Here is a 27,028-nt window from a genome sequence, read left to right as displayed (position 1 = left end):
CTCATGATTAGAAGGAGATGTGTTTCCTGTAAGAGTAAAGATGACAGACTGGCATATATACCTTACTAGATCAGTGCCATAGGGGTAGGAGGTAGCTATGCATTTGTATGTATGTGGGCTGTTTCCTGTTTATGTGTGAATGTTGGCAATTTCCTGTTTCTGCATATGAATGCTGGTAGTTTAATGTTTAATGAAATGCGGTATGTCAGTGCAGCTGAGTTTCAAATGGCTTCTAGCTCACAACAGCACTGTCTACCTGAAAGAGAGCAGTGTGCACTGCTGACTGTATTACCCGTGTATCGGATCTCCAGAATCGACGACCATGAATTCTGTCCCCAGGGAGGGAATGTGCTTTTATTTGGGTTGGGCTCCAGCAGTTCAAACCATCGCAAAGCAAGTAGCCTGTCTGTTAAAGAGCCAGACGTGTGGCCGACGCCCTACTCAGGGCCTCCTGTTGCACCCTGGGATGATGCACTTAGCCTGGATTGCTCTGGAAAAATATCTTCTATGTGAGTTGCTTTGGATAAATGCGACTTTTAAGGAACTTAAAGAAACAAGTCAGTGTCACCCAGGTCCCAGGGGACTCGGTGAGCTTAGAGTACATTTCACACTTTTTAAAATTTCTCTAGTTTCAACTAAACCAACACACACAGGCACACACACAAGTTTGTGTACCTATCTAAATGGGGACTGTCCCATTCATTTCTATGGGAAAAACCCTAATCCCAATCACGACACTCTTAACCTCTACCCATCCCTAACCTTAACCATAAGTAACCAACCCAAATACAAGACTTTTGGCATTTTTAGTTTTTTGATTGCATTCACAGATCTTTGTGGGGACCTGAAAAATGATCTCCACAATGTCAAAAAACAGGTTTTTATCACATTGTGGGGGGGTGAATTGGTCCCTACAAAGTAAAATAAAACTAATCCACACAGAAACACACACTGCACTGTGGCTTTATTTCCCTCCCCCCCCCCACATCCAAACACAGTCTTCCCTGGCCCCCACACACCCGCACACAGGCTGCAGCACTTCCCCTCACCTCCCCTTCTCACACTCCTCCAGTCTTCCTTGTCTCATCCGTCAAGCTAAAAATATCTCCTCCCCGGAGGCTCTCTCTGGCTGTCTTGGCCGCCCAGCCTCCTCCCCCCCCCCCCCCCCCCCCCCCCGCGCCCCCCACAGCCCAGACTCTCAGAGCCCCAACTTTGCCGGAAAAGGCACAGCCTCACGTCGGCGGTACCATGCATCGGGGACGAGCCGCAGCCACAAGGTTGTCTGGGAGATTCAGCTCTCGGGCATGGGGGCTGCGCTGAGTCAGACGGCTGGCCAGCCAGGAGGGCATCGTGGGGAGGGTGCTGCCCCGGGCGGTGCTGGGAAGGGGCTGAATTAGGAGTGGGGTGGTCCCATGTGCTGGCTAACATGCTAGATTGATGTTTGGGATCCGTGCGGGAAAACTTGGGTGTGTGTGTGTGTGTGTGTGTGTGTGTGTGTGTGGGTGGGTGGGTGGCTGGGCCCTGTCCCCAAGTGTGTGTGTGCTCTACCTCGTCCCTGAGTGTGTGTGTGCTCTACCTCGTCCCTGAGTGTGTGTGTGTGTGCTCAGCTCTGTCCCTGAGTGTGTGTGTGTGCTCAGCTCTGTCCCTGAGTGTGTGTGTGTTCAGCTCTGTCCCCGAGTGTGTGTGTGTGCTCAACCCTATACCCAAGTGTGTGTGTGTGTTCACCCCTACATCTCTGTCTCCTTGTCCTCCTACCCCAGGTGTCCTTGTCAACAGCCCCATCCCACCAGCCAGTCCCTGCTATATCTAATGGTGGTTGGTGGGGGGGTAATGATGATGAATGGCATTGTTTGAATGTTGAGAGCCAGGGTGTGCTGTTCGGTCGGGGGACACCTGGATGCCCCGCACTCACACGCCCAGGGCAGCTGAGGTCCAGGCCGTGGGCTACTGGTCTCTAATACAGTCGCTGAAAGTTTAAAGCAGTGTTCTGCTTCTCTTTTTTGCAGTGACTTGCTGTCATCAGACTATGTGGAGATACACTATGTTAATGGGAAACCCATTCAGGCAAAGGTAAGACCTCCTTTCACTCTATGACAAGGTGGAATTTCAGCCCTCAGGATCTCAATCGGAAATCTCATTCAGACATTTATATTAATACACTATCTACTGTATGGCTGGACAACAATGAAAAGCAGTGGTGGGAGATATCAGATTTGAAGCCTGTACTGGGTGGGATTGTACCTCAGTTACCAGCTTCTGTTGGTTGAATCAGCATCTGTTGGTTCTTTTATTGGTTCTAATTAGGTTAAAGCAGGCAGTAATTGACAATCAAGTAATTCATGGACAAAGAGTAGGGTTACCTCAGATGTGATTAACACTTTTATTTGTAGAATCTTCAGGAACTCTTAGAGCCGAGTGTACGAGAGATGTTCTCCGTTGTGTGCCGTCGGTCTTCAAGCATGTACTGCGATATTGTTTTTTCGATTACGTTTTATTCAGCCCTCTGTGTCATACTCTGCAGAGCCGTGCAGGATTTAGTTCCAGAAACATCCTGTGATGGGCTGTGATGTGTCGAGCAGTGATTGGCCGACGTGTCATCACTGCCCCTGTTTTATGCAGCGCTCATATTGCTGATGCCCATAAATCTTTTTTTATCACCTACCACTTAATCGCCCACTGTAGCTTAGTAAATTGTCCAGAATTTTAATGCAAGCAAGTATGACAGTAACACAGCCATCTTAGGTTTGGTTTCGCGTTTTGAGAATGGTTTTGTTTTCATAACCATTTTTTTTTTACGCCAGTGTCTCTTATGAGAACTCAGTGTTCTGATCAAAATATTTGCAGATGTATAAGTGACATGAGCTAAGAACATTATTAATGATGTTATTAGATTAAAAATGGTTAGTTAATTATAGGGATTGTGTGATTAAAGTTATAGATGAAGAGGGAGTGGATGAACCCTAACTGTAGCCGCTGAATCAGGAATGAGAGCAGGTACAGTCTGGGGATGCTGATTCAGCATTTCTGAACGCTTCCTGCAATCCCCTTCTGGGACTGCAGTCACATGACCATGGAGGGTCAGTCACCAGCCCACTGCAGCAGTGCAGCATGGGAAGGAGGAGTCAGCTCCTCTCACAGGCTGCCAGAGCATGAGCAGAGCTTCCAGGTGGGACTCGTCTGCCCGCGAGGCATTAGACAAACAGCGTGTTCAGCTCGGCGTGTACTTGCTGTACATGCAAAAAGCACTTAAAACCACTCAACACGGTCCATGGCTGCTCACCTTCAGCATTGAGGGGATTTCTTTGCCAAATCTTTCCACTGAAGGGCAAATCGCTGCACCGCAGGCTGACGTAAGGGTGTTTCGGGTACGTAAGCGTACTTTTGGCCACTCGCGGGCAGGCGGTGACCTCGATCCCGTCGCTTCCCGCGGCGGGCTGTGGTGGGTGCCCAAACCCCCTAATGAGAACGCGGAGCTGAAATAGAAAACCCGCATACACAGCGTTTCTGACAGCTGAGCGCACAGAACAGAGGCAGTACGCACTCAGCTGTGCTCAGGAACACGCTTTGTGGCAAGTAGCCAAAGGTGTGAGTTTCAGGCCGGGGAAGGTGCATTACCTTGCTGGGTGCTGAGACCCTTATCTGCATTTGTGACAGATCTTAACTGCAAGGGCTTCTGACTCTTGTACCGGAACAAGAACAGAACCATTTCTTCCATCCCAGTGCGAGTTCACAGCTGTCCCTGTGAATGCACTCCTTGCTTGGGCCATGAATTGCATGTTCATTCGGGAATAGTGTGGTCCTGTCTGGATTGCCAGAGGCGGGAATGACACAGCACATGGGATCACTGAAATTACAGGTGGAATAAATCAAGCCAAGTCAAACTTTGTTGTCATTACAAAATACGCAGGCATACGGTTAAACAAAATAGTGTTTGTCTGAGACTTTAAAAGCAGAATAAACATACAAGACAAAGATAGACAGATAGACAGATAGATAGATAGATCGATAGATAGATAGATAGATAGATAGATAGATAGATAGATAGATAGATAGATAGATAGCAGCAGAAGTAGAGCAGTGGGGATAAGTTTTCCATTTGTTATGTTATTTCAGTCATTACATGGGTTTGGTTTAGTCAGTAGATATTATACCGGACAGCCAGTAGTGACATTATATGGGACAGCTATGTGTGACATTATGCTGGTCAGCCTTTGGTCACATTATACTGGACAGCTAGTGTCAGCAGTTGTAAGGTGGTACTCAGGAAGTCAGTGGGCTGAATGGTTGGCTGCAGGTGTAGGAGCTCTGTCTTTTCTCTCTGGTGCTTTGAGCTGTGGCATGACAGGCACCAACTCTGTCCCTCCCATCTGTCTGACTGCCTGCCTGTCTGTCTGTCTGTCTGACTGCCTGTCTGTCTGTATGTCTAACTGCCCACCTGTCTGTCTCTCTATCTGTCTGTATGTCTAACTGCCCATCTGTCTGACTGCCTGCCTGTCTGTCTGTCTGTCTGTCTGTATGTCTGTCTGTCTGACTGCCTGCCTGTCTGTCTGCCTGTCTGTCTGTCTGTCTGTCTGTATGTCTAACTGCCCACCTGTCTGTCTATCTATCTGTCTGTCTGACTGCCTGCCTGTCTGTCTGTCTGTATGTCTGTCTGACTGCCTGCCTGTCTGTCTGTCTGTCTGTCTGTCTGTCTGACTGCCTGTCTGTCTGTATGTCTAACTGCCCACCTGTCTGTCTCTCTATCTGTCTGTATGTCTAACTGCCCACCTGTCTGTCTATCTATCTGTCTGCCTGACTGCCTGCCTGTCTATCTGTATGTCTGTCTGTATGACTATCTGTCTGTATGTCTAACTGCCCACCTGTCTGTCTGTCTGCCTGCCTGCCTGTCTGTTTGGATCCCTGTCTTTGTTCGTGACCTGTCCCACTTTTCTCATTGTGTCTGTCTCTGTATTATACTTCCCTGTCTTCTCTGAGTCTGTCTGTATTTTTTCAATCTCTCTCTGTCTGTGCATGTAGGGAGGGGAGCATTGCTATTATCACGGCCAGGTGAGGGGAAACACAAACTCACGCGTGGCACTGTCTACATGCAACGGGCTGCAGTGAGTGCACTCTGACCTCTCTACCTGCTTGCATGCGTGTGTGTGTGTGTGTGTGTGTGTGTGATGCACTGCAGATCAGGCTCCCTACCAGTAAGTTGCAGTGTGTTTTGTGATTTGACTTTTGTTTTGAATCATAGTTTTGTGGTAGTATGAATTTGACATCTCCAACTATTATAATTGTTGGGAAAACTCAAGAGTGTCAAAAATATTAATAAATCAAAGTGACGACTTGTTCAGGGCTCACACAAAGTCTTGGGAAGTTTGCTTAATTCTGTCAAAATGTTGTAAATTTATCAATTTCATAACAAAAGTTCATTCACAAGCAATGCTTGACATATACAGTATGTACACATCTTCTGCATGGACATTTTTTTTTTTGAAATGTAAAGTGTCATCATATTTTGACTGACTTCAGTTCTGTTCTTGCCATTTTGCTATTAATTGTAATTGTAGTCACTGGCTCCCAAAAGGATACTAAACAGAAATGTTTTGTGTTTTATGTTTTTACAAAGGTCTTACTTATTAAAAATCAGCCAATGAGGCTGCTTGTCAATGGACTTTTTAACTCAGGACAGCTGTTCTAAAACTATAATTTGGGTTTCCATTTATTACTACTTGTTTTTCTTAAAACCCTTGGTTGCATCTAATGTAGTATACATTTTTGCAAAGTAATGATTTTGTTAAAACCAATAATAAAAATAATTTTGCAACATTTTTACTGAATTAAGCAAGTGTCCCAAGACTTTCAGCAAGCAATATATATTTGAATAAAAGATTACAGTGTTACAGGATAATTTCTCTATTAATTTGTGTCATTTGTATGCAAACTGACAAATGAAATTGTCAAACAACAAAACTAAGTAGACTAACACCAAACAATTTTAAAATTAAAGGAAGTAATTCAATAATTATTTTATTGACTTCTAATTAACATTATTTACTGTGTTTAATGGTGTCTATATGTAATTGTAACTGTATTTCTGCTTCCAAAGCATGTTGCAGAGAATCTGGGGAAATGTCACATTTTTTGGTTGAAAAAGACACAGAAGTGTGAAAATCAGGAAAGTTCTTCTAAGTTCTCATAGCAACCATCTAAGGCACAGATTGGTCCTTCGTTACGCCCTCCCACGCTGACATGGGTGTTGATAAATTTGACTCAGAATGTCCTGCACTCAGTGAGTTTTTGGGCCTGTTTTAACTTTCTGTTGAAGGTCGCGCTTTCGCTGTCCCCAGAGTGTCTGTGGTTGTCCCCTCAGGACAGGACACCTCCGTGAATCAGGGCAATATAATGGCCAGCTTTGCAAATGGATGAAATCTACCAAAGTTGTACTACTCACAGGTTAACCCTGCCAGCTACCCGTTCGTTGGTGTCTCCCTGACTTACCCCAAGTGTGTTTCTCGTGTCCCTACCTCAGCGGAATGTTTGATGATGGACTCCACATGTACGTGATCGAGCCCCTTCACCAAACACACTCCATGGTAAGAGCGAGAGTGTCATTCCCCTGGAAACTCTCTGACGACCGTTGCGGCTCCCAGATCGCTCTTCACCGCATGTATGAAGACTCCGTTTCACATGCTACACTTTGTGGCACGGTGGCCTCTTGGGTCAGGGGTTCGAAACTTGCACCCCTGCTGTGTGTGTGTAATTTGTGCATGTTCTTCATGATTTGCCAAAAACATGTGGTTAACTGGTATATTGAAATAACCCATAGCGTGTGATTGTTTGTATGAGTCTATGTCCCAGCAATGGACTGTCCAGGGTGTCCCTTGGCCTTCTGGGATTGGCCCCAACTGATGCCATCATCCTGTGCAGCAGTTTCCCAATGCAGTCCTCAGGACCCCCAGATGGTTCACATTTTGGAGCAAAAATATTGACTGTCTGGCAGGGAGCTGGGAGGGAGCAAAAACATAGATTGTCCTGGGGGCTCTGAGGACCAAGTTGGGCAAGACTGTTTTAGTGAATAAGTCATACAGATGAAGGATGGATGGATGGTTTTGTGCCCAAGTCAAGCCACATGTTCTATTCATGCAACTGTGTTTCTAGCTCATTTGCTGCCTGTAGGCTGCGTTTTGCCTGTCTTTCTGTGACCTTTGACCTTTCTGCACTCAGGACACGGTAGCTCGACCCCACAATCTACGGCGGGGCCAGACACTGCTGTGGCCTACTGACGTGGATGAACAGTGTAGGTATCTCTCTCAGTTTGTGCCTTTTTCCTCCCCTGGACCTTTACTCTGTGGTCGGTCTCCATTTAACAACCAACCGTAAGCATAAAGCTGGATTCAGACACCCCCCCCACCCACCCAGTTATCGTGACAATACCAAAATGTGACCCTATTGTGTCTCTACAGCGAGCGAGGAGCAGGCGTTCGCCGACCTGGAGGACCTGTCCTGGTTGAAACGCAGGAAAAAGCGTGAGGTGGGCACTATGCTTGTTCTTCCACCGCCCAAGATTCTCCTTCCTGTCTCGGGAAGGCGTTTGCCTTTAAAGCAGGCAGATATTACCTGATAATATTCAGGTTAAACACCTGACTGGGGGCGACTACCCGCGCCAGTTTTCCTTCCAAACTGTCCTCCGGAAAAATGTTATGACCTAAAAACTACCTTGACCTCAAACTTCGTCCTTTAAAGTTACTTAAATACTTTCACGGCTTCCCTTTCAAATGCCCCCTGATTTTCTTATCTCAGTGTTACCGGTCTGGATCTCCATGCAGCCATCATCACTACTGACCGTTTTCTCACACACACACACACGTCCGCCATTCCTCTCTCAGGATGAGCTGAAATGTTCCGTTCTCCCTGCAGATGCCCCGCAACACATTCGAAGAGATGAAGTACCTGGAGCTTATGGTTGTCAGCGACCAGAACATGGTGGGTGACAACGGCCATCTTCTCACTGAAATAGTTACACTGGTACTCACAGAAACGGGAACGCAGAACAAACGTTTGTGCTTGTATCTGACACAATGTGATAACAATGTTATAATCCAGATCTGTGAATAAATACGATATTAGCAGTGTTTCATATCCACACACAGGGGGCGATGTGTCCTCTGTTCTGCTGTCTGTCCGGGACTGGTAGTGCAGTGGCTACAATTCCCACTAGAGGGTGCAGTACCGCAGTATGACGGAAAGATGTCATTATCCCTGTCTGAACACCCATGATGTATGTGTCTGTGTTTATTTTTTTTGTCACATCTCTATAGCAATGTTTCCCAATCCGGTCCTCGGAACCCAAAGTCGGTTCATGTTTTTGCTCCCTCCGAGCTCCATGCCAGACAGTCAGGACCAGATTGGGAAAGCCTGCTCTATGGTGTTGTATACTTGGTACACAGTGATGTTGCTGTTGTGTGTATGTCTGTATTGTTAAACCTCAGCACTCAAGGAGTGGTTGAAATTCATCAAAATTTGAAGTTTTCTCAAAATGTTCATGGTGGAGTCAATGGGGTTTGGACCTTGTCTTAACTGAACTTTCCCCCATCTGGTCCCCATGCATCCTGCAGTTCAAAAAGCAGAAGACCAAACAGCACACCAAGAACTTCGCCAAGTCTGTGGTCAACCTGGTGGATGCCGTGAGTAGGCCTTCTGCAGATGTGGGATGTTTACATTTGTACCAGCAACCTTCAGCTTCTGATCCATGATACTACCAGAGTTGGGTAATTCAGGTCCAGAGAGTAAAAGTCCAGACCAGGATTTTGTTTCGACCAACCAGTTGAGCATAAAGAGTCTCAGTCACAGAGTATTCAACTGTCTGGCTGAAACAAAATCCTGGTCTGGACTTTTACTCTCTGGACCTGAATTACCCAACTCTGGATTCTACATACCACCTTTGTTCCATAGCTCATGGAGAGCATTGATGTGCCAATGAGCTGTGTCTGCTCTGGGAACTCCCTGCATCGTGAACCCATGGACATATTACCAGAAGTGGAAAGTCCAGATCCAGAAAATACAAATCCAGACCAAAATTTTGTTTCAACCAACCAGTTCAATATATAGAGTCACAGTCACAGAGTACGCAACTGGTTGGTTGAAACCAAATCTTGATCTTGATCTGGATTTGTACTTTCTGGACCTGAACTTTCCACCTCTGCAGATTACTCTCTTCACTCCACACCCCTGTTTGATCTCAGGTTTTCAAGGAGCATCTGAACACACGTGTGGTGCTAGTTGCCGTGGAGGTCTGGACAGATGAAGACCGTATCCCCATCAGCATCAAGCCATTGGAGATGCTGCGTGAATTCTCCAAGTATCGGAAGAGCTACATCAAGCAGCACGCTGACGCTGTTCACCTCTTCACGTAAGTCCCTCCCCCAGCCCCCCCCATACCCCGTTCAGCTACCTGATTGATCATTGGGTCTCTGCATTTAAGCACTCTATCAATCATATCCATATTACCAATTCCATGAATTCCATGGTGTGGAAATTTTGTTAAAAATGAAAAAGAAGGGCAAGTAGAATACATTTAGAAACTAGGATAGAAGCAAGATAGTCAATATAATCAAAAATGTCAAACTTTGTTGCAGACAGTAAGCCATAAAAAATGGGTAGTATGTATATTTTTGGTATTTACCTTTTTTGGAAGGACGGGACAATCACACAGTACATACAAACCTTTCATCTAAATCCTCCAAGTCACACTGGTCCCTTCCGTCACATTCACACACTCCCACTGGCAAATCCCAAGATCAAATCGCTTAAAACTCTCCTTGACTTTGCAGTCTTTCTTAAACGTCTTAGGGGCTGTCTGGAGATGTTTCACCTGTTATTAATCTCTGTTAATGAACTCAGAAATGACTCCTGGTGGACGAACGTGATTAATTCTGAGTGGCACCTATTCTCCGATCCCTTGGCTCACCCTCTTGTGTCCCTCACAGCAACGTAACGTTCCACTACCCCAGAAGCAGTGCTGCTTTCTTTGGGGGTGTGTGCTCCAACATTCGGGGGGTTGGGGTCAACGAGGTAAGGTAGTGGTCATCATGGAGGTCGGGGGAGGGGTCGGCTTGTGCACACGAGCGAGCTCACCGTGTGTGTGTCTGTGTGTGACCCCCTGCAGTATGCCACCACCTGGACGATGGCACTGTCCCTGTCCCAGAGCCTGGCGCAGAACCTGGGAATACAGTGGGACCCAGTCAACAAACGAAGTATGGGATCGAGAGGCACGCTCACACACTGAGTCACACTCATGCACAACACTCACTTGCTTATGCACCACACGCTCATGCACAACACGCTCACGCACTGATTCACGCTCACACACTCACACACAACACACTCACGCACAACACGCTCATGCACAACACGCACATGCTCACGCACTCACTCACGCACAACGTGCTCACGCACTCACACACACAACGCGCTCACACACAACACGCACACGCTCACGCACAACACGCTCACGCACTCACTCACAACACGCACACGCTCACGCACCACACGCTCACGCACTCACGCACAACACGCACAAGCTCACGCACAACACGCTCACACACTCACGCACAACACGCTCACGCACTCACGCACAACACGCACAACACGCACATGCTCACGCACAATGCGCTCGCGCACTCACACACACAACGCTCTCACACACAACATGCACACGCTCACACACAATATGCTCACGCACTGACTCACACTCACGCTCACGCACTCACTCACACACAACACGCTCACGCACTCACTCATGCTCATGCACTCACTCACACACAACACGCTCACGCACTCACTCATGCTCATGCACTCACTCACGCACAACGCGCTCACACACAACACGCACACGCTCACGCACAACACGCTCACGCACAACACGCTCACGCACAACATGCTCACGCACTCACTCACGCACAACGCGCTCACGCACAACGCGCTCACGCACAACGCGCTCAGGCATGCGCCAGTCCCCGAGCCCTGGCGGCATGTGGGACGCTCAGCTTCGCCGTTCTGCTTGTGGATCATTCCGGAATGCAGCGTGACAGTGACCCGCTCGGCCTGACACGTCCACAGCGCATTAACATGGCCCTTTCTTTCACCACAGCAAGGTTTATAATTAACCAGAATCATAAATATGCAGATGTTTCATGTTTAATTATATCATTAAGGATTGTGATTTTTAGTCATCCGGCAGGTAATGGGGTTTGTCCAAATGTGAGTGTTGCAGAGTGCGTTCATCTGTCGGGGGGAGTTCAGAAAAGGGCAGATGGGAATGATTCCCCCTGAACTTCTCTCTCTCTCTCTCTCTCTTTCTCTCTCTCTCTTTCTCATAGAGGAGTGTGGCTGTTTGGAGGTGTGGAATGGCTGCATTATGGAGGACACTGGGTAAAGCTCTCTCCACACACACACACACACGCACACACACACACACACACACACACACACGCACACACACACGCACACACACACACACACGCACACACACACACACACACGTGTCTGTATTCATATATTAGTGGGGACCATCCATTCGTTTCTTTGGGCAGAACCCTAATCCCGATGGGGTCAGCCTTAACCCCTACCCAGCCCTAACCTTAATAATAAGTAACCAAACAAAAGACAAGTCTTTTAGCATTTTTAGTTTTTTTATTGCAGTCACAGTCCAAAATAACCCCACAGCTTAAAAAAATTAGGTTTTTATCACATTGTGAGGACATTTGGTCCCCACAATGTAATATATACATAACCCACACACTCACACAGCCCTTTGCCCCAACGGCTGTCACCGCCGTGTCCCCCCCCTCTACAGGAAGAAGTGTACCGTTAGTAACACGGGGTGAGACACGCCCCCCTCCCCCCCACTCGACTCCACATCCTGTCCCTCTTCACCTCCCCCCTCTGATGACAGGGTTACGCAGCCCCCGGATTGTAATAACAGAGGTGTCCGGGTTCAGTACCATCTCTCGCCTGCTTGGGGGGCACAGGTTGGGTCACGACCTCAATCTACATGTGAAAGCCCCAGCATCACACCCCCGACATTTCCTGCGGCAACAGAGGCCCCCACCTCCTCTGCAAAGCAATTTTAACATGCCCGTATTATTATGTGTATCTACAGTATTATTTATTAGTTTATATATTTATTATCAATGAGGGTGACTGGTTAGCAGTTCTTAGCATCTAGTGATTGTTAGCATTCATGCTACTTTGGCCTGTGAGATACAGGCTTCTCCCGCGCAGCTAAAACCCAGGCTGGTATGGCTGGCACCGAGGCCTGGCATACGGTGGCCACGTGGTTCCAGCTTGATCCTCTCCCCCCCCCCCCCCCCCCCCCAGGGTGCAGCACCCGCGCAAGTTCTCCAAGTGCAGCATCTCCGACTACAAGGATTTCCTGCTGAAGGGCGGAGGGTCCTGCCTCTTCAACAAGCCGACCAAGGTGAGCATGCTGCCGTGCCGCGCCGACCGGCAGGGGGCGCCGTCGCATGGGCGTGCCGCTGAATGCACGCTACTGTCCTGTGCCGGCAGCTCTTTGAGGTCACCGAGTGTGGAAACGGGTACGTGGAGGTGGGGGAGGAGTGCGACTGCGGCGCCAGAGCGGTGAGTAAGGCACTACTGTCTGCGTGCGACCGAGTGCTTTTAATGTCTGTGTACTCACTGTGTATGTGTGTTTGCTAGGAGTGCTACAAGGAGTGCTGCAAAAAGTGCTCCCTGTCTAACGGAGCACACTGCAGTGACGGCCCCTGCTGCAACAACACCTGCTTGGTAATGTGTGTGTGTGTCTGCCAGTGTGTGTGTGTGTGTGTCTGCCAGTGTGTGTGTCTGCCAGTGTGTGTGTGTGTGTGTCTGCCAGTGTGTGTGTCTGCCAGTGTGTGTGTGTGTGTGTCTGCCAGTGTGTGTGTGTGTGTGTGTCTGCCAGTGTGTGTGTCTGCCAATGTGTGTGTCTGCCAGTGTGTGTGTGTGTGTGTCTGCCAGTGTGTGTGTGTGTGTGTGTGTGTGTGTGTCTGCCAGTGTGTGTGTGTGTGTGTGTGTGTGTCTGCCAGTGTGTATGTGTGTGTGTGTCTGCCAGTGTGTGTGTGTGTGTGTGTGTGTGTCTGCCAGTGTGTGTGTGTGTGTGTGTGTGTGTGTGTCTGCCAGTGTGTGTGTCTGCCAGTGTGTTTCAAAGTGTGTTTGCGTGTGCTTGTCTGTGTGTATCTGTGTGTGTCTGTGTATATTTCTGTGTGTGTGTCAGTGTGTGTCACAGTGTGTCTGTGTGTGCGAGTCAGTGTGTATCTGTGTGCGTGTGTCACTGTAGATGCCGCTCCCTTAACACCAGCATGCACATTCAGGATGGATGTCATACGTACAATGGGAATGTTCTTTGGGGCGGGGTCTCTATAGCCCCCCGCCCTTCCCTTTCATGCACACGCGCCATTTCCCCTCTCTGCCAGCTGTACCCTCGGGGCTTCACCTGCCGCTTCGCAGTGAACGACTGCGACATCTCTGAGACGTGTACTGGCGATTCAGGCCAGGTCAGTCCTCCGCCTTGTGACTGTCAGCCCCCCCCCCCACCCCCACCCCACTACGCACCTGCTGACCGATGTCCTGTCCCTCCGCAGTGCCCCCCCAATCTGCACAAGCAAGATGGCTACATGTGCCAGGTGAACCAGGTGGGTATTTGGGCAGGTCAAGTACCGTGGTGAATAACTCACGATGTATAATACAGTGCAGTTCTGGGGTGACAATGCCTGTCAGCTGCTGTTTGACTTCCACAGGGTCGCTGTTACAGTGGGGAGTGCAAAACCAGGGAGACTCAGTGCAAATACGTCTGGGGCTCCAGTGAGTACAGTGCTGCATCTGACCCCTTTCCCGGGCTCCTGCCCTAGCTTACTCGGCTCCTGAGATATATACGCCTCAGGGCGTCAGGTCATAATCCCCTCACTGCGGTGGGCGAGTTTAACTGTAAGCCAGAGATGGGTCGGGCCCAGTGATGCGAGCCGCCCTCCCGGTGGGTGGGGCTGTGACTCGCCCGTGTCCTCCTTCCCTGCAGAGTCTGGCTCGTCAGAAAAGTTCTGCTATGAGAAGCTGAACACGGAGGGGACGGAGAAGGGGAACTGCGGGAAGGATGGAGACAGCTGGGTGCAGTGCGGCAAGCAGTGAGTGAGCCCTTCCTCTAGGGGGCGCCAGGCACCCCGCAGAGCCCAGTCAGGGGCGCAGCACCGTCCATACTAATGGCGACTTCACTGCGTCCCTGTAAATGTCACGTCGGCCTCTCAGAACACCCTATAACACTCTGAGAAGCCTCTTGTGCCTACAGTGGTGGTGGGGGGGGGGGGGCAGGGGGGTACAGCCATTTCCAGGCTTGGAAATTAATGAAATTCCTTCCATCCATCCACTCAGTCAGCAGCTTGATCCGGACACCTGGGGCTGATTAATCACACGTTTGCACCTGTTTATCCCCAAAGGAATAACACAGCAGAAATTCCACATGAAAATCTCCTTTCCTGTTCGTTTTACCTTCATTTCACCTACACTTCTCCCTGTCTCAGCCCCTCTCTCTCTCTGTCCCCATGTCTCTCCCTCGTTTTTGGCGCAGTGATGTGTTTTGTGGGTACCTTCTCTGCGCCAACATCGCTCGCGCCCCCCGTATCGGTGTCTTGAAGGGTGACATCACCCCCACCTCCTTCAATCACCAGGGCAAGCTGGTGGACTGCAGGTGAGACCCTGAGCAGCCCCCACCGTGCACCTCAGCATACTGCAGCACCAGTAACTCCAACCAGGGGGCGCCAGCTCCACTTCCGTTCTCCTCCACTGCTACTCCCCTCATTTATGCCCCGCCCACCAGTGGCGGACATGTGCTTCTAGACGACGAGAGTGACCTTGGCTATGTGGAGGACGGGACGCCGTGCGGGCCTTCCATGATGTGCCTTGACCGCAAGTGTCTGCCCATCCAGTCATTCAACATGAGTGCCTGCCCTAGCGGCTCCAACGGCCTGGTGTGCTCCGCCCATGGGGTTAGTAAAGCTCAGGCCATTGGTGCGTGTCCAGATGAGCTCCACCCATGTGGTGAGTAGAGCTCTGCCCATTCGCCCATATCCCAGCATGCTCCGCCCCCCTGGGTGAGTCCATTCCCATCTGGCTCAGGTGTATTAAGCTCTTCTAATAATGGCCAGCTGTGCTCCACCCATGTAACTAGTTAGGATTTCTCAGCAAATGAGATTTTTTGAGGTTGTTGGACTGTCCTACCCATTGGTTGTGTCCACGTTTGTCCCTCCCATGTAGTTGCCTAACCAGGCATGCAGCAGTAAGCACATGATTGGCTGAGTGTAGCAGGGGCGTGTCCATGCGTGGGCCTGCCACATCCTCGTCGCTGCTCCGCCCCCCTCACGCCTGCCCCTCCTCCTCCAGGTGTGCAATAACGAGGCGACCTGCACCTGTGACGCCACCTGGGCAGGGACTGACTGCAGCATGCCCGACCCCCCCAAGGAGCCCCCGCCCAGCGAGGATGAAGGACCGAAGGGTCTGTTCCCTTCCATTACAGTCGCCGCCGGCCCCAGCGGGCATGTTGTACATTACGCTTGTTCCTATTGGCCAGCCACTGTGATGTCACTGTCGAATCATAGGGGCAGCCTACCTATTCCACCCAGCGCCACTTTTCTCCACGCTAAGCTGATGATGTATTTTTGAGGCCCTCTTGTGTTTTCTCCGCACGTAACCAAAGCCTCCTGTAGGAGCCACTCGTTATGGTGGAATCTATGGCTTTACAAGGGCTGGTATGAAAGCCCTGCTCTACAGATCTCTCCTCACACACGTGCACGTGGGAGAGGGTCAACCTGGGGAAGTGGGGGGTGGGGGGCATGTTTTCAAGCTTCCTCACCACACTCTGTTAATACTAAGATAGTAAAATGAGAAGACTTCTGGGTAAAGACCTGGACTGAAGTTTCCCAGTAGGGGATCGTCTGCTTTACCTTTAAAAAAAAAGCTGCTTAGCCTGAATTTCCTTGGTGACATTTTCAGCTGTATAAATGGATGTGGATCGCAGGTCATTCTGGACTAAATGTACTGTGCTTTTTTTTGTATGTGTTTGCAGTGGTGATTTACTGGAGCTGGGGGGAGCCAGCTGGGAGATGTTGTTCTGGGGGAGGGATTGACACGGGCGGGGTGAAGAGGGGGAGGAGTCGTGGGGTGCGCCTCAGAGTTGCCGTGGCGATGGGGAGCCCTGTTCAATGATGCTTCTCCCTTTGTGCAGGGGGCAGATAAGGGCAGTAGCAGGGACCATACTGGCCCTGGGGGTGATTTTTGGAGGCACAGGGTGGGGAAGAGAGTAAGCATTTTTTCTCCCTTTCACAGCTCTCCCTCTCGTAGTGCTTCTGCATGTGGGGACGGTCACATGACCCAGCCTGAGCCCTGTGTGTGTGCGTCCCAATGGTTTTGCCCTCTGTGGTGACTGTGTAAATGTCACATGAGTGGAGGTGCCTTATTTGTCCTGTTATTGTTAATGGTATGTTTAACTGTGGGGTATGTGGGGCACATGTAAAAGTCAGAGAGAGTGGAATTAGACTCGGTGTAGCCTATCTGTCAGAGGGCTCTTGAGCTCCCCTTGTGTCTCCTGTTGGAATTGGATCTGGTTAACATAGCGCCAACCAAGGGCGTAACTTTGGTTTGAACATTGGGGCTTTGAGGTCAACACCCTTTTTGGGGGAGATACGATTATTGGGGGAATTGTATTAGCTGGTTTTGATTATTGACAGGGTTTACAACCCCCCATCCCCCCTGTAATTTATGCCCATGGTGCCAACCATGTTAGAAGTTGTTCAGTTATAGATGAACACTGACCCCCTGAGAGATCTGGTTGTTGCCGCGTGAGGCCGGCTCTCCTTGCGGGTTAGCTGTGCTGTGTGAGGCTGAGCTGCGTGGAAACAGCTTTCCACAAGGGGTAGATGTGCCGCGTGAGGCCGGCTCTCCAGGCCGGTTAGCTGTGCAGCAGTCAGCCCTACACCCGTGGGGCTCGCCGTCACACGGCCCGATTCGTCAGCAAAACGTGGCCGTGGAGACCCTGAAGTGCCCTTTTACACCATGACAAATTAAAAAAAGAGTCCACTTCTGGCCCAAGGCAGCTTCCTTGGATGTTTTTTGTTTGTTTGCTATTTGAGTCGCGTAGTTATTTCTGCAGTGATTATTTCTGTGTGAAAATGACCCCGAAGTCCCAGCTCTCATGTTTCTTTCCCCGTAACCTTTCACAGGTCCTAGCGCCACCAATCTCATAATTGGCTCCATCGCGGGAGCCATCCTGGTTGCGGCCATTGTGCTGGGGGGGACAGGATGGGGCTTTAAGTAAGCAAAAAAAAAACAACAACAACAACACAACGCCGTGCACCTTCTGTTGCTATGACGACAGCATCACGCCTGTCTCCACACATGCACACTGGAGATTTGAGTTCCTGCTACAGTGAGCCGGGGGGGGGGGGGGGGGCGTGGTTGCAGATGTGGGTGGGTGGCATCTGGAGACGCAGAGCAGGGGCCAGACAGAGAGCACGTTGGTGGCCCATGCGGGTCTGACACCCCGGCCACAGATGGATAACAAACAACAGTCAGTCTAGGATGGCAAGCCGGGTGCGACCAAGCATCACTGAACTGGGGATCTGGGGTGGAACTCAAAGGACAAGCCCAAAGAACATGGGATGAGGAGGGCTAAAACAATGTTTACCTGTAGCAGAACCTCAAACCGACTAGGCTGATCAGCTCAAAGCTTTAAATGCATGCTTCACTGATAACTTCTTCATTGGAACTGAACAGCTTTATGTCATTATTTATCATTAAAACCACAAAAGAGCTATCAAATGGATCTGAGTGAACTTGTTTAAGTTTGTTTCTTTTTTATTTAGAGGGTTAGTTTTCCTTGTCAAAAGGAAGGAGATTTGGTTGTAGTAAATATATACATGGTACATAATGTACTGTACAGGCCTGTTTCAGAGTTGTTTTGCTGGAAATGGATGGTGTGGGTTCTGGAAACAGCACACAGGAAACCCCAGGTACTATGAAGGAACATCAATAGAAGCAAGATAGTTACTGAACTCTCAGCCATATAAAATATTAGCAAGTTAACTGAAGAAGGATAGGTTAGCTTTAGCTTACAGAAAGATGGTGATGTGTTCAGGGTAGCTATGCATGTTAGCTTTAGCTTATAGAAAGATGGTGATATGTTCAGGGTAGCTGTGCATATTAACTTTGACTTACAGAAAGTTGGAGGTGTGTTCAGGGTAGCTATGCATGTTAGCTTTAGCTTACAGAAAGATGATGTGTTCAGGGTAGCTGTGCATATTAGCTTTAGCTTACAGAAAGATGGTGGTGTGTTCAGGGTAGTTGTGCATATTAGCTTTAGCTTACAGACAGATGGTGGTGTGTTCAGGGTAGCTGTGCATATTAGCTTTAGCTTACAGAAAGTTGGAGGTGTGTTCAGGGTAGCTGTGCATGTTAGCTTTAGCTTACAGAAAGATGATGTGTTCAGGGTAGCTGTGCATATTAGCTTTAGCTTACAGACAGATGGTGGTGTGTTCAGGGTAGCTGTGCATATTAGCTTTAGCTTACAGAAAGATGGTGGTGTGTTCAGGGTAGGTTACAGAAAGATAAAATGATAAAATAGGCCAGAGGAAGACAACCTTGGAGAGGCAGGTAAGGGCAGGTGACACGACGGGAAGGAGGATGCAGTGATGTTTCAGTTATTGCTCACCTGTCTCTCCGCATCTGTCTTTGTGCAGAGAAAAGTTTCGACAGGGCCACCTTCACATACTTTACTACTAAGAGTATCACCACACATTTGCAGTCCATGTGTGGTTTAAAATGACATAAATCTGTTTGTATGGTCTGATGTGACTGTAGCGGTAAGAATAGGTTACTATTGCAGGATCAGACTGTGATGCAAAACATTCTTGATGGTTAGAGTAGAATAGATCCTGCAGGCACCAGAGCATCTTGCTTCAAGCCCGTGCTAAACTCTGCATGCAGACTAGACTGCGCGAGGTCAGAGCGTCGCACAAAGGCTGGGCTCCACCCCGGTGTGCTCGCCTCGTGTGCCACTGCCATGATCTTTCTCCCGATCCGATATTGTCAGAGGGTGAGGGCGCATAGGGAGGCCCCATCCCGATTGATGGGCAGCAGCCTTTGTGTCATGGCCACGCCCCCACACGGATGCTCCAGGCTCCGCCCTAGCGCAGAGCAGGACCCCGGGACACGGCATGAGCTGGCACCGCTGTCTGCTTCGACCCGGTACAGACACGGCGCACTACACTGCATGACTGCCCATCCCCGCCCGCCTCCCCTAGACTGCCCAATCACAGCTCTGGTTGTGTCTCATCCTCGCCACCTGCTGGCACATATGCATGATTGGCCTGCTGGATGCCCCACATCGAGCCACATTCTGGACGGGTCGTTTTTGTTGATCTCCCTATTGCTGTATGTGTTGTCCTGTTGTCTCCTGCCATTTTTTACCACAATACTTCCTGGATGGTATTCTCTTTCCCTCCCGGGGGGGGGGGGGGGGTAGATGTTAATCCATTGGCTTCCGGCAGGTGTATAAACAAATGGGAAAACATGACGTATCCCACCCCTCTTCCAAGTGTGGTGTTGAAAGGCAGCCAGGTCAGTGGGATCAGGGCCATCCCTGCCTAGCAGTATCAAGCAAAGCTGGCGTCTCATTTATAAAAAGATTATAAAAATGTAAGAATGTACGCACGGAAAAAAAAAATGTGCGTACGCCACTCTCGATCTATAAATCGCAGATGATCGTGAAATTGTGCGTAGCTGAACGGTTTTAGAGCTCCACCTTGGAAACGCCCCCTAAGCAACTTCGTTAGCATATAAAGGAGCCCAAATTGTCTACTTAATTAGGGCGAGCCTTGAGGAATATTCAAAACACACAATACTGTGCTTATAATACAAACAAGTTTTCATGACACAAGCATCACAATTGCAAGATATGAAAAAAATATGGAAAGTATAAATAGATGTAAAAAACAAAACAAAAAGCAAACAACTATTAATATTACAGAAATAACACACAAGGACAGCGCAGCCTTTTTAAAAGCGGGATATTAAGCCAGAAATGGAAAGCAGAAAAAATAACAATTAAACACAGGTAAGGCATTTATTTACACATTTATCTACAGTTTTCAAGATCAAAATCAAAGGCGACAAAACGATCGCGTCACTGAGGACGCAACAGGCTTAAAACAAATATAGTGCAGGTCACTAGCTATGGAGAAAAAAACTTTACAGTAAAAAAAATTTTATTCATATAAGCAGCACTTTTAGAAATCGGTTTCTGATCCATAAACAGTTTGTGATTATCAGGATTTGAACCAGACCATGTTGATCTATGTAGTACAAGTGGTTCAATAGTAATAAGCATTTTATTTCAGATAACCTATGTCCTATTTTTTTATTTTTAAAAAGGGTGAGGGCCCTTCAGAGGAAGTTAGGACACTTATAGGCATATGTGTTACTCCTGTCAGATCCAGAAGAATTGCGTCCTGCAGAAAAATGAGTGTCCTAACTTGGTATCTAACTATCAGTTTTCGTGAAATACGCACTCGGTAAAATTGGGGCCATCTCACCACAAAGCTCTAATGGCATAACTCTGCAATTATTATTATTATTATTATTATTATTATTATTATTATTATTATTATTATTATTATTATTATTATTATGCGGAATCAAGCAGCAGACGATCATGCTGCCACTTTTAGATTTCTGAGTGCCTGTAGTACCCAAAACAAGAATGTTTTATGAATGAGACACCTAGTCTTTCACAGAAAAATGCTGATGGACTGGATTTCCACGTTCTTCGGCTCATTTGATCGAGATCATGATACTTTAGATGCTCCTCTGAGAAAACATCCCTCTCTCTCTGGGAGGGGCCTCCTCAGTCCTGCCCAAATGTAGGCATATCTTTTAGTCAGGATCAGGGTTTGATCTTGAAATTGGTTACGTCCCTGAGGGTGTGGCTAGGTCGATGTTGGGCGTCGTGCATGTGGCGTCCCGGAGAATGCTGGGATGCGTGGGCGGGGATGGTGCACTTGCTTATGCGCAATGAACTGTGGTGACCAAGTGTATCTCTTTGCCCCCAACTCCCCAACCACCATAACAAGGACTGTCAAGAAGCGTGGGTTTGACCCCTCCGCTGGTGGCATCTAAAAATGGAAGAGGATTCCCCAAGAAGGATCTCCAGGGTCGCTTTCACAGCCCACGGCTGGACTGCGTTACATGCTGCTGACTTTGGCATTAGTTTTACTTGAACAACAACAACAACAAAAAAAGAACAGTAACTGCTGATCATAGATTCTTGCCTCTCGATGCTTCCCCAAGGCTTCACCAACCTCTGTTCCTTCAGCGCCGACGGAATTCCCCCTTCAGACCTCCCAGAAGTGTCCGGGGGCAGATGAGGGAGGGAACGTCCACAGCGCTCCATTGTTAGGCATGTTTCCCGGTCTGGAACCCTGCTCACATTGAAGGACGCTGCATGGCTGAGGAAACTACCAGAAGCAAAAATAGCGAACAAAAAAATATATAGAATAAAGAAAGTGTAGAGTAAAAAAAAAAAAAAAAACAATTAAAAGAAAAGAGCACCTTGAAAAGGCAGTAAATGGCCAAGCCAATTCCTCGCTCAACACTTTCTACCCCACCTCTCCCCCCGGCCATGGGCGGGGGGGTTGAATCAGGGTGCTTCCTTCATGCCTTCTGGCTCACCATACCACTAAACCTAGCTAAGATTGTATATAAACCGCAAAACAAGTCCAGCTCCAAACATATCATCCTGAATTGACGTCAGCCGCTGTCCTTTGTTTTAGCATGTTGTCTAGCGGGTGTGTCTGGCTGCATTTAAAAAAAAAAAAAACTGAAAATAATCGATAGTCAACTTGGCCAAACAGTGACAGACAGACTGGCAACTGTTAAATGTCTCCAGGGGAATATAAACAAATTCTTTCAGGGTGGAGGGAGGGATCTGATCAGGCACAGAAGTCAGGGTCAAAGGTCAGACCGAGCAAACCACATCATGCCAGGTTGTCTGGGGGAGGGGGGTAAATTTGTGGGCAGTGGTTTTGAGGGAGGGGGATCTATGAATCCTGCTACTGGCATCCCAGAATGCCTACAACAGTGGCAGAAAGCCAAAGAATCGGCTGATCTAGCTAATGTCTACCGTTGCCCTCCATGGGTGGAAATACGGATGTGTGTTGGGGTGGGGGTTTCCTCCCCAGTCACATGCCCATCCCACTAAGAGCCCTTGTTACACACCCGCTGTCCTGGCTTGGCCTCCCCTAGCAGCTCTGGTAGCGCACTGCATGTAAACATAATACTTGGCTTCCAGTCTTATTAAGAGAGTCCCAGATATGCAAAGGACGATGCTACAAGGTAGGTGCATGAGAGCAATTAATCATTTAAACTTTTATTTACTATGCAAAGAAATGTATTGCACAAAACTTAAGGGTTAAATATGATCATAATAGTGACAAACCATTTTTAAATGACTAATAATAAGGCAATCTTTTATATGCTTGGCCACAGACACATCTTTTTAGCTTTAAATAAAATATTAATGATGACAACGACAATGATGGAATTTCTTAAGTGAAAGAACTTAACATCTGTCCAAAATATATGAGTCATTATTTATGTGCCGGAAAACCAAGTGGATTTTTTTTCTTAATCGACATTTCACCTGTGGTGCGTTTGGGTGACTTTCACGGGCCGCAGTTACACGTTCGGTGGCTGTAAGGACAACTGCCCGTGTTTGGTTCTGTATCGACTGCCATCCCACGTGTCCACAGTGCATCACGTCTGTGTTCAGATGGAAGGTAGCCATGAATAAATGACTAATATTTTACTCTGGTGGACATTACTGTGTTTTTTTCCCTCTTAAGGGTGCCAGTCATATTTTAACATTTTCTGGTGTTGTGTATCTCTTCTTGACCTTGACATACTTGATAAATATATTAAATGATTCATCCCAGGCTGAGCAGAAATGTTGAATGTTTCTACTTAAAACCATTTGGAGCAGAGAGAGAATATTGTCTCACAGAGCAGTTAAAACAATATTCACCGCTCATAATCAGTTGTTGGCAAACGTGCTCGTTTACCATCTTCTTTCGAACATGACCCCCTCTCCTAGAGGGTGGAAGTATTTAAAGTCACAAACCCTAAGACTCTTCACTCCATTTTAACTCCCTCTGTTAGGCCAGAGTTAATGGGTAGAGAGACAAATGACTAAAATACTAGCAGGATCTGCCTTAATCAGCTCTGATTTGTAGGAATGCCAGAATTTAAGGATTTTTATTTGTCACATGCAAGGTAAACAAACTGTAATCCACAGGAAAGGTGGCCAATGGCAGCATAAAAAATGTAATAACAATAAAAGAACTAAACAGAAAAGAATAAACATATAGTAAATATGTAATAAATATGCAACCGGGGGGCTCCATAAAGGGGGAGGAACATGACTGGATTGGTCTGGGTTGAGGGTCAGATATGGTCTGGTTTCTTGGGGCTCAAATTTCTGTAGTGGTGCTTCTGTACGAAACAGAAAGTTATAATGGAAAAGATAAGAATAAAACAGATGTGTGTATATATATATATATATATATATGCATGCATATATGGACAAGACACCTGGCCATTACACCTACAAGAACTTTCATGACATCCCATCCTAAATCCAGAGGCATTAGTATGGAGTTGCCCCCCCCCCCCTTTGCAGCTATAACAGTGTGTCTGGGGGGATGTTTGCCCATTCATACAGAAGAGCATTTGTCAGGTCAGGTACTGATGTCAGATGTGAAGTCCTAAAAGTGTTCAGTGGGGTTGAGGTCAGGGCTCTGTGCAGACCAGTGAAGTTCTTCCACACCAAACTCACCCGACTATGTCTTTATGGACCTTGCTTTGTGCACTGGGGCACAGTCATGCTGGAACAGCAAAGGGCCGCCTTCCCCAAACTGCTCCCACAAAGTTGGAAGCAAAGAATTGTCCAAAATGTCTTGGGTGTGCATATTACACAAAGCAAGGTCCCCCAGACACACTCCAAAATCTTGTGGGAAGAGTGGCAGCTGTTATAGCTGCAAAGGGGGGACCAACTCCATACTGATGCCTATGGATTTAGGATGGGATGTCATGAAAGTTCCTGTAGGTGTAATGGCCAAGTGTCCCAATACTTTAGTCCATATAGTGTAGCTCAAACAGAGGACATGGTACATGTGTGAGGAGCGAGTGTTTAATTATAACTCTTGCAGAGGTATTTAGTAATCTGGTGACCTGAGGGTAGAAGCTCCTGCTGAGCCTCTTAATTCTCACTGAGACTCTTCTCTACAGAAGCACTTTCCAGACCTCAGCCTGGTAAATAGGTGGTTATTTGGATGGGATCTGTCAATAAGTTTTTTTTTTTGTCATATGTCTTTGGAGGAACCCAGTCAATCTCTTATGCCACAGTTGCAGGAGAGGGAACAGTTTGCATGGGAGAACAACAGGACAACAACAGTGCAATAAGGGACAAGAGAAGAGAGTGAGACTAATAAATACACAATAAATAGCTGCCGCATTGGGGAAGGATGTGAAAATAGCCACAAAGGATTGCAGAGCGTTGAGAAAGTGCCAGAGTAGATGCCAGTCACTGGTTATTTAGCAGCCCTACAGCTTAGGGAAAAAAAGCTGTTCCTGAAATGGGTTGTGAAACAGCTAGTGAGGTAGAGCATGCATTTCATTTGCTGGGCCATGATTAATCTCAGCTTCTAACTGTCCTTCAGAATTGAAATCTATTACTATAAAGTTCTGTAAGTGGTATGTCATATGAAGATTGAAAGGTATTTTTTTTCTGGATGCGTTGCACTGTCCGCTGATTGAGCAGTTGTCTTATTCAGTTCTTGCTTTGTCTGAAAGTCGTTGCGTAGCTCATGCAAGCTGCTTGCGCATCCATTGGAAGCATCGCCGAGCTGCATTTACGCCTAACTGACTACTTGACAGCATGTGTGTTTGTAATATGCAATCTGCCTCACTTTGCTTTGGACAAAAGCACCTGCAAAATAAAATAAATGTCACCATAAACATCCATGAGTCACGGTGGTCAAAGGGCTGCATTCTTGGCGGAAAGTGACAGCAAACCAACTTCCTGTTTCAGCAGACTTGAGAAAAATAACCATGCTGATGACTCACCATTTTTTTCATGGCACCATTTAGAGGGTTTACAGGAGTCCGTGGTCCTGCCTGGGCAGAGTGGTGGCTCTGAGGCTGGGGATCTGTGCCAGCAATCGGAAAGTTGCTGGTTCAAATCCAGTGAACACCCGTAGTGATTCTACTCTGTTGGCTCTGACGGCTCAGACGTCAATCTGACACACGTGTCTTCCCTCCCTGGTCCATTAGGGGGACCAGAGAGTGGGGGTCGCATAGTATGTGTGGCTGCAATGTTGGACGGGGGGGGGGGGGAGCTAAGCATCTATGGTTTGGCTTCTTGGAGTGGTTGAGTGTTGCCTAGTTTTGTGCTACGCATTTGCAGACCCAAGACCTATTTATATAGGTTAATTCTAAAATGGGAACTGGGAAATCTGATCATGGATCAGTATAGAATTTGCTGGTTTTAAAATGCTTACATTTCCAACTTTGCCTCACAACCCTTCCTGAACTTGCCCAAATTTGGGTCGTGACCCACGGGTTGAGAATTGCTGATCTAGGTGTTCCTATATGCAAAAAAAATGTGCTACTTAGGGTAGGGGAGACCGGGTATGGTTGTAACATGGGGAGAGTCGTAACACCACCAATTCCAGCAATCAGGAATAGGATGAGAGTTATGTGATCATTTCAGTGTTTACATACTCCCTCCCTAAACCCACATGATGGATATCAAGGCTGGAAACAGGTACATGCAGATTTTACAAATAAAAAACAGATTTTGAGGTAAGAAAGTAATTTTTTTAACCAAGACTATATTTTGTTTAGCATTTATACTATTGCAGATAAAATCATATGACTTAAATAAGATTAAATTGTAGTTTCTCAGGTAAACTGTGATGTATTTTTCCCCTGCTAATTTCAAACCACTATCCTATTACAGCTAGTTAAACAATAGCTAAGAGGGGTGGGGTGGGTTGTAACACATCTTTAAAAAGTGTGACAACCATCCCCTTAAGTACAACTAAGGACACTTTCTTGATTTTAATAATTTTACAGAATGTCTAGACAGTGGAAAAGAAAGACTGAAAGAGGTGTGCCTGCCAGTGTTTTAAAAAAAGCATCTGATGAGGTCACGAGGAAGGGCAAGTCAGTCAGGTCAGCTGCGAAGGCACATGGGATCTGCCATGTAACACTGAGCACAGTGAGCAGATACTGCAAATCACTGCAGAAGCTGAGAGACCAGGGGTCCAGTGATCTTCCCAGTGTAGCTTACCACAGCATGTGTTACATCCTACCCCGGTAGTGGGGCAGGTTGTAACAAAGGAGCACCATGTATTTGTCATGAACTCACAATGTCTGTGATATTCTTGCAGAGGTTTGACTTGGTGCAGTTTGTAGCAAGCAAATGTGGCTACTGTATATAAAAGTTTCAAAACTCTAGCTCAAAAATTCAGTGAGTTATAGGTGGTAAAGCAAAATGTGTTACAACCATACCCGGTCTCCCCTACCTCAGCAGTCGACAAAGCAGATGAATAACCTTAATCAGGGATGAAGAGCACTTCACCATTCATAGCGTGTAGGGGGGGGTCATGCAATAGCTGCCTAATTATTTTTGTATGACTGTAACAGACTTGACTTAACCACCAGCCCCCCCCCCCCAGCCACCACCACAAAGGCTGCATTTAACTCTAACTGTGATGACTGTCTCTGGTGGCATTCCGCTAAAAGCCGGTGCCGAGTGCGGCGTATACGAAGCCGGCTCCGCGTGCGGCGTATATGAAAGCGGCTCCGCGTGCGGCGTATATGAAGCCGGCTCCGCGTGCGGTGCATATGAAAGCGGCTCCGCGTGCGGCGTATATGAAGCCGGCTCCGC

At 47.7% G+C, this 27,028-nt stretch overlaps 1 protein-coding gene across 2 annotated transcripts in view; it reads left to right on the top strand.

The window, feature by feature from the left end:
• Positions 1-22,885, top strand: part of LOC111852215 (disintegrin and metalloproteinase domain-containing protein 23-like) — a 29,462-nt gene extending 6,577 nt beyond the window's left edge. The window contains exons 4-26 of one of the 2 annotated variants that reach the window (XM_023827846.2): positions 2,007-2,070; positions 5,017-5,099; positions 6,515-6,578; positions 7,210-7,282; positions 7,449-7,516; positions 7,903-7,968; positions 8,601-8,669; positions 9,228-9,394; positions 9,972-10,056; positions 10,151-10,238; positions 11,364-11,415; positions 12,364-12,463; positions 12,553-12,624; positions 12,703-12,789; positions 13,455-13,535; positions 13,623-13,673; positions 13,779-13,842; positions 14,054-14,159; positions 14,600-14,719; positions 14,849-15,017; positions 15,412-15,523; positions 17,247-17,337; positions 21,153-22,885. In XM_023827846.2, coding sequence (XP_023683614.2) covers positions 2,007-2,070; positions 5,017-5,099; positions 6,515-6,578; positions 7,210-7,282; positions 7,449-7,516; positions 7,903-7,968; positions 8,601-8,669; positions 9,228-9,394; positions 9,972-10,056; positions 10,151-10,238; positions 11,364-11,415; positions 12,364-12,463; positions 12,553-12,624; positions 12,703-12,789; positions 13,455-13,535; positions 13,623-13,673; positions 13,779-13,842; positions 14,054-14,159; positions 14,600-14,719; positions 14,849-15,017; positions 15,412-15,523; positions 17,247-17,337; positions 21,153-21,198 — 1,978 coding nt within the window. In that variant the 3' untranslated portion in view covers positions 21,199-22,885. The remainder of the gene's footprint in view (positions 1-2,006; positions 2,071-5,016; positions 5,100-6,514; positions 6,579-7,209; positions 7,283-7,448; positions 7,517-7,902; positions 7,969-8,600; positions 8,670-9,227; positions 9,395-9,971; positions 10,057-10,150; positions 10,239-11,363; positions 11,416-12,363; positions 12,464-12,552; positions 12,625-12,702; positions 12,790-13,454; positions 13,536-13,622; positions 13,674-13,778; positions 13,843-14,053; positions 14,160-14,599; positions 14,720-14,848; positions 15,018-15,411; positions 15,524-17,246; positions 17,338-21,152) is intronic. The other variant, XM_072700276.1, reaches the window with a different exon arrangement.
• The last annotated feature ends 4,143 nt before the right edge of the window (positions 22,886-27,028 follow it).

This window comes from Paramormyrops kingsleyae, chromosome 16 (assembly GCF_048594095.1).
Source record: "Paramormyrops kingsleyae isolate MSU_618 chromosome 16, PKINGS_0.4, whole genome shotgun sequence".
NCBI lineage: Eukaryota > Metazoa > Chordata > Actinopteri > Osteoglossiformes > Mormyridae > Paramormyrops > Paramormyrops kingsleyae.
The sequence above is the reverse complement of the archived record's forward strand: the minus strand, read 5'-3'. Positions and strand labels throughout refer to the sequence as shown.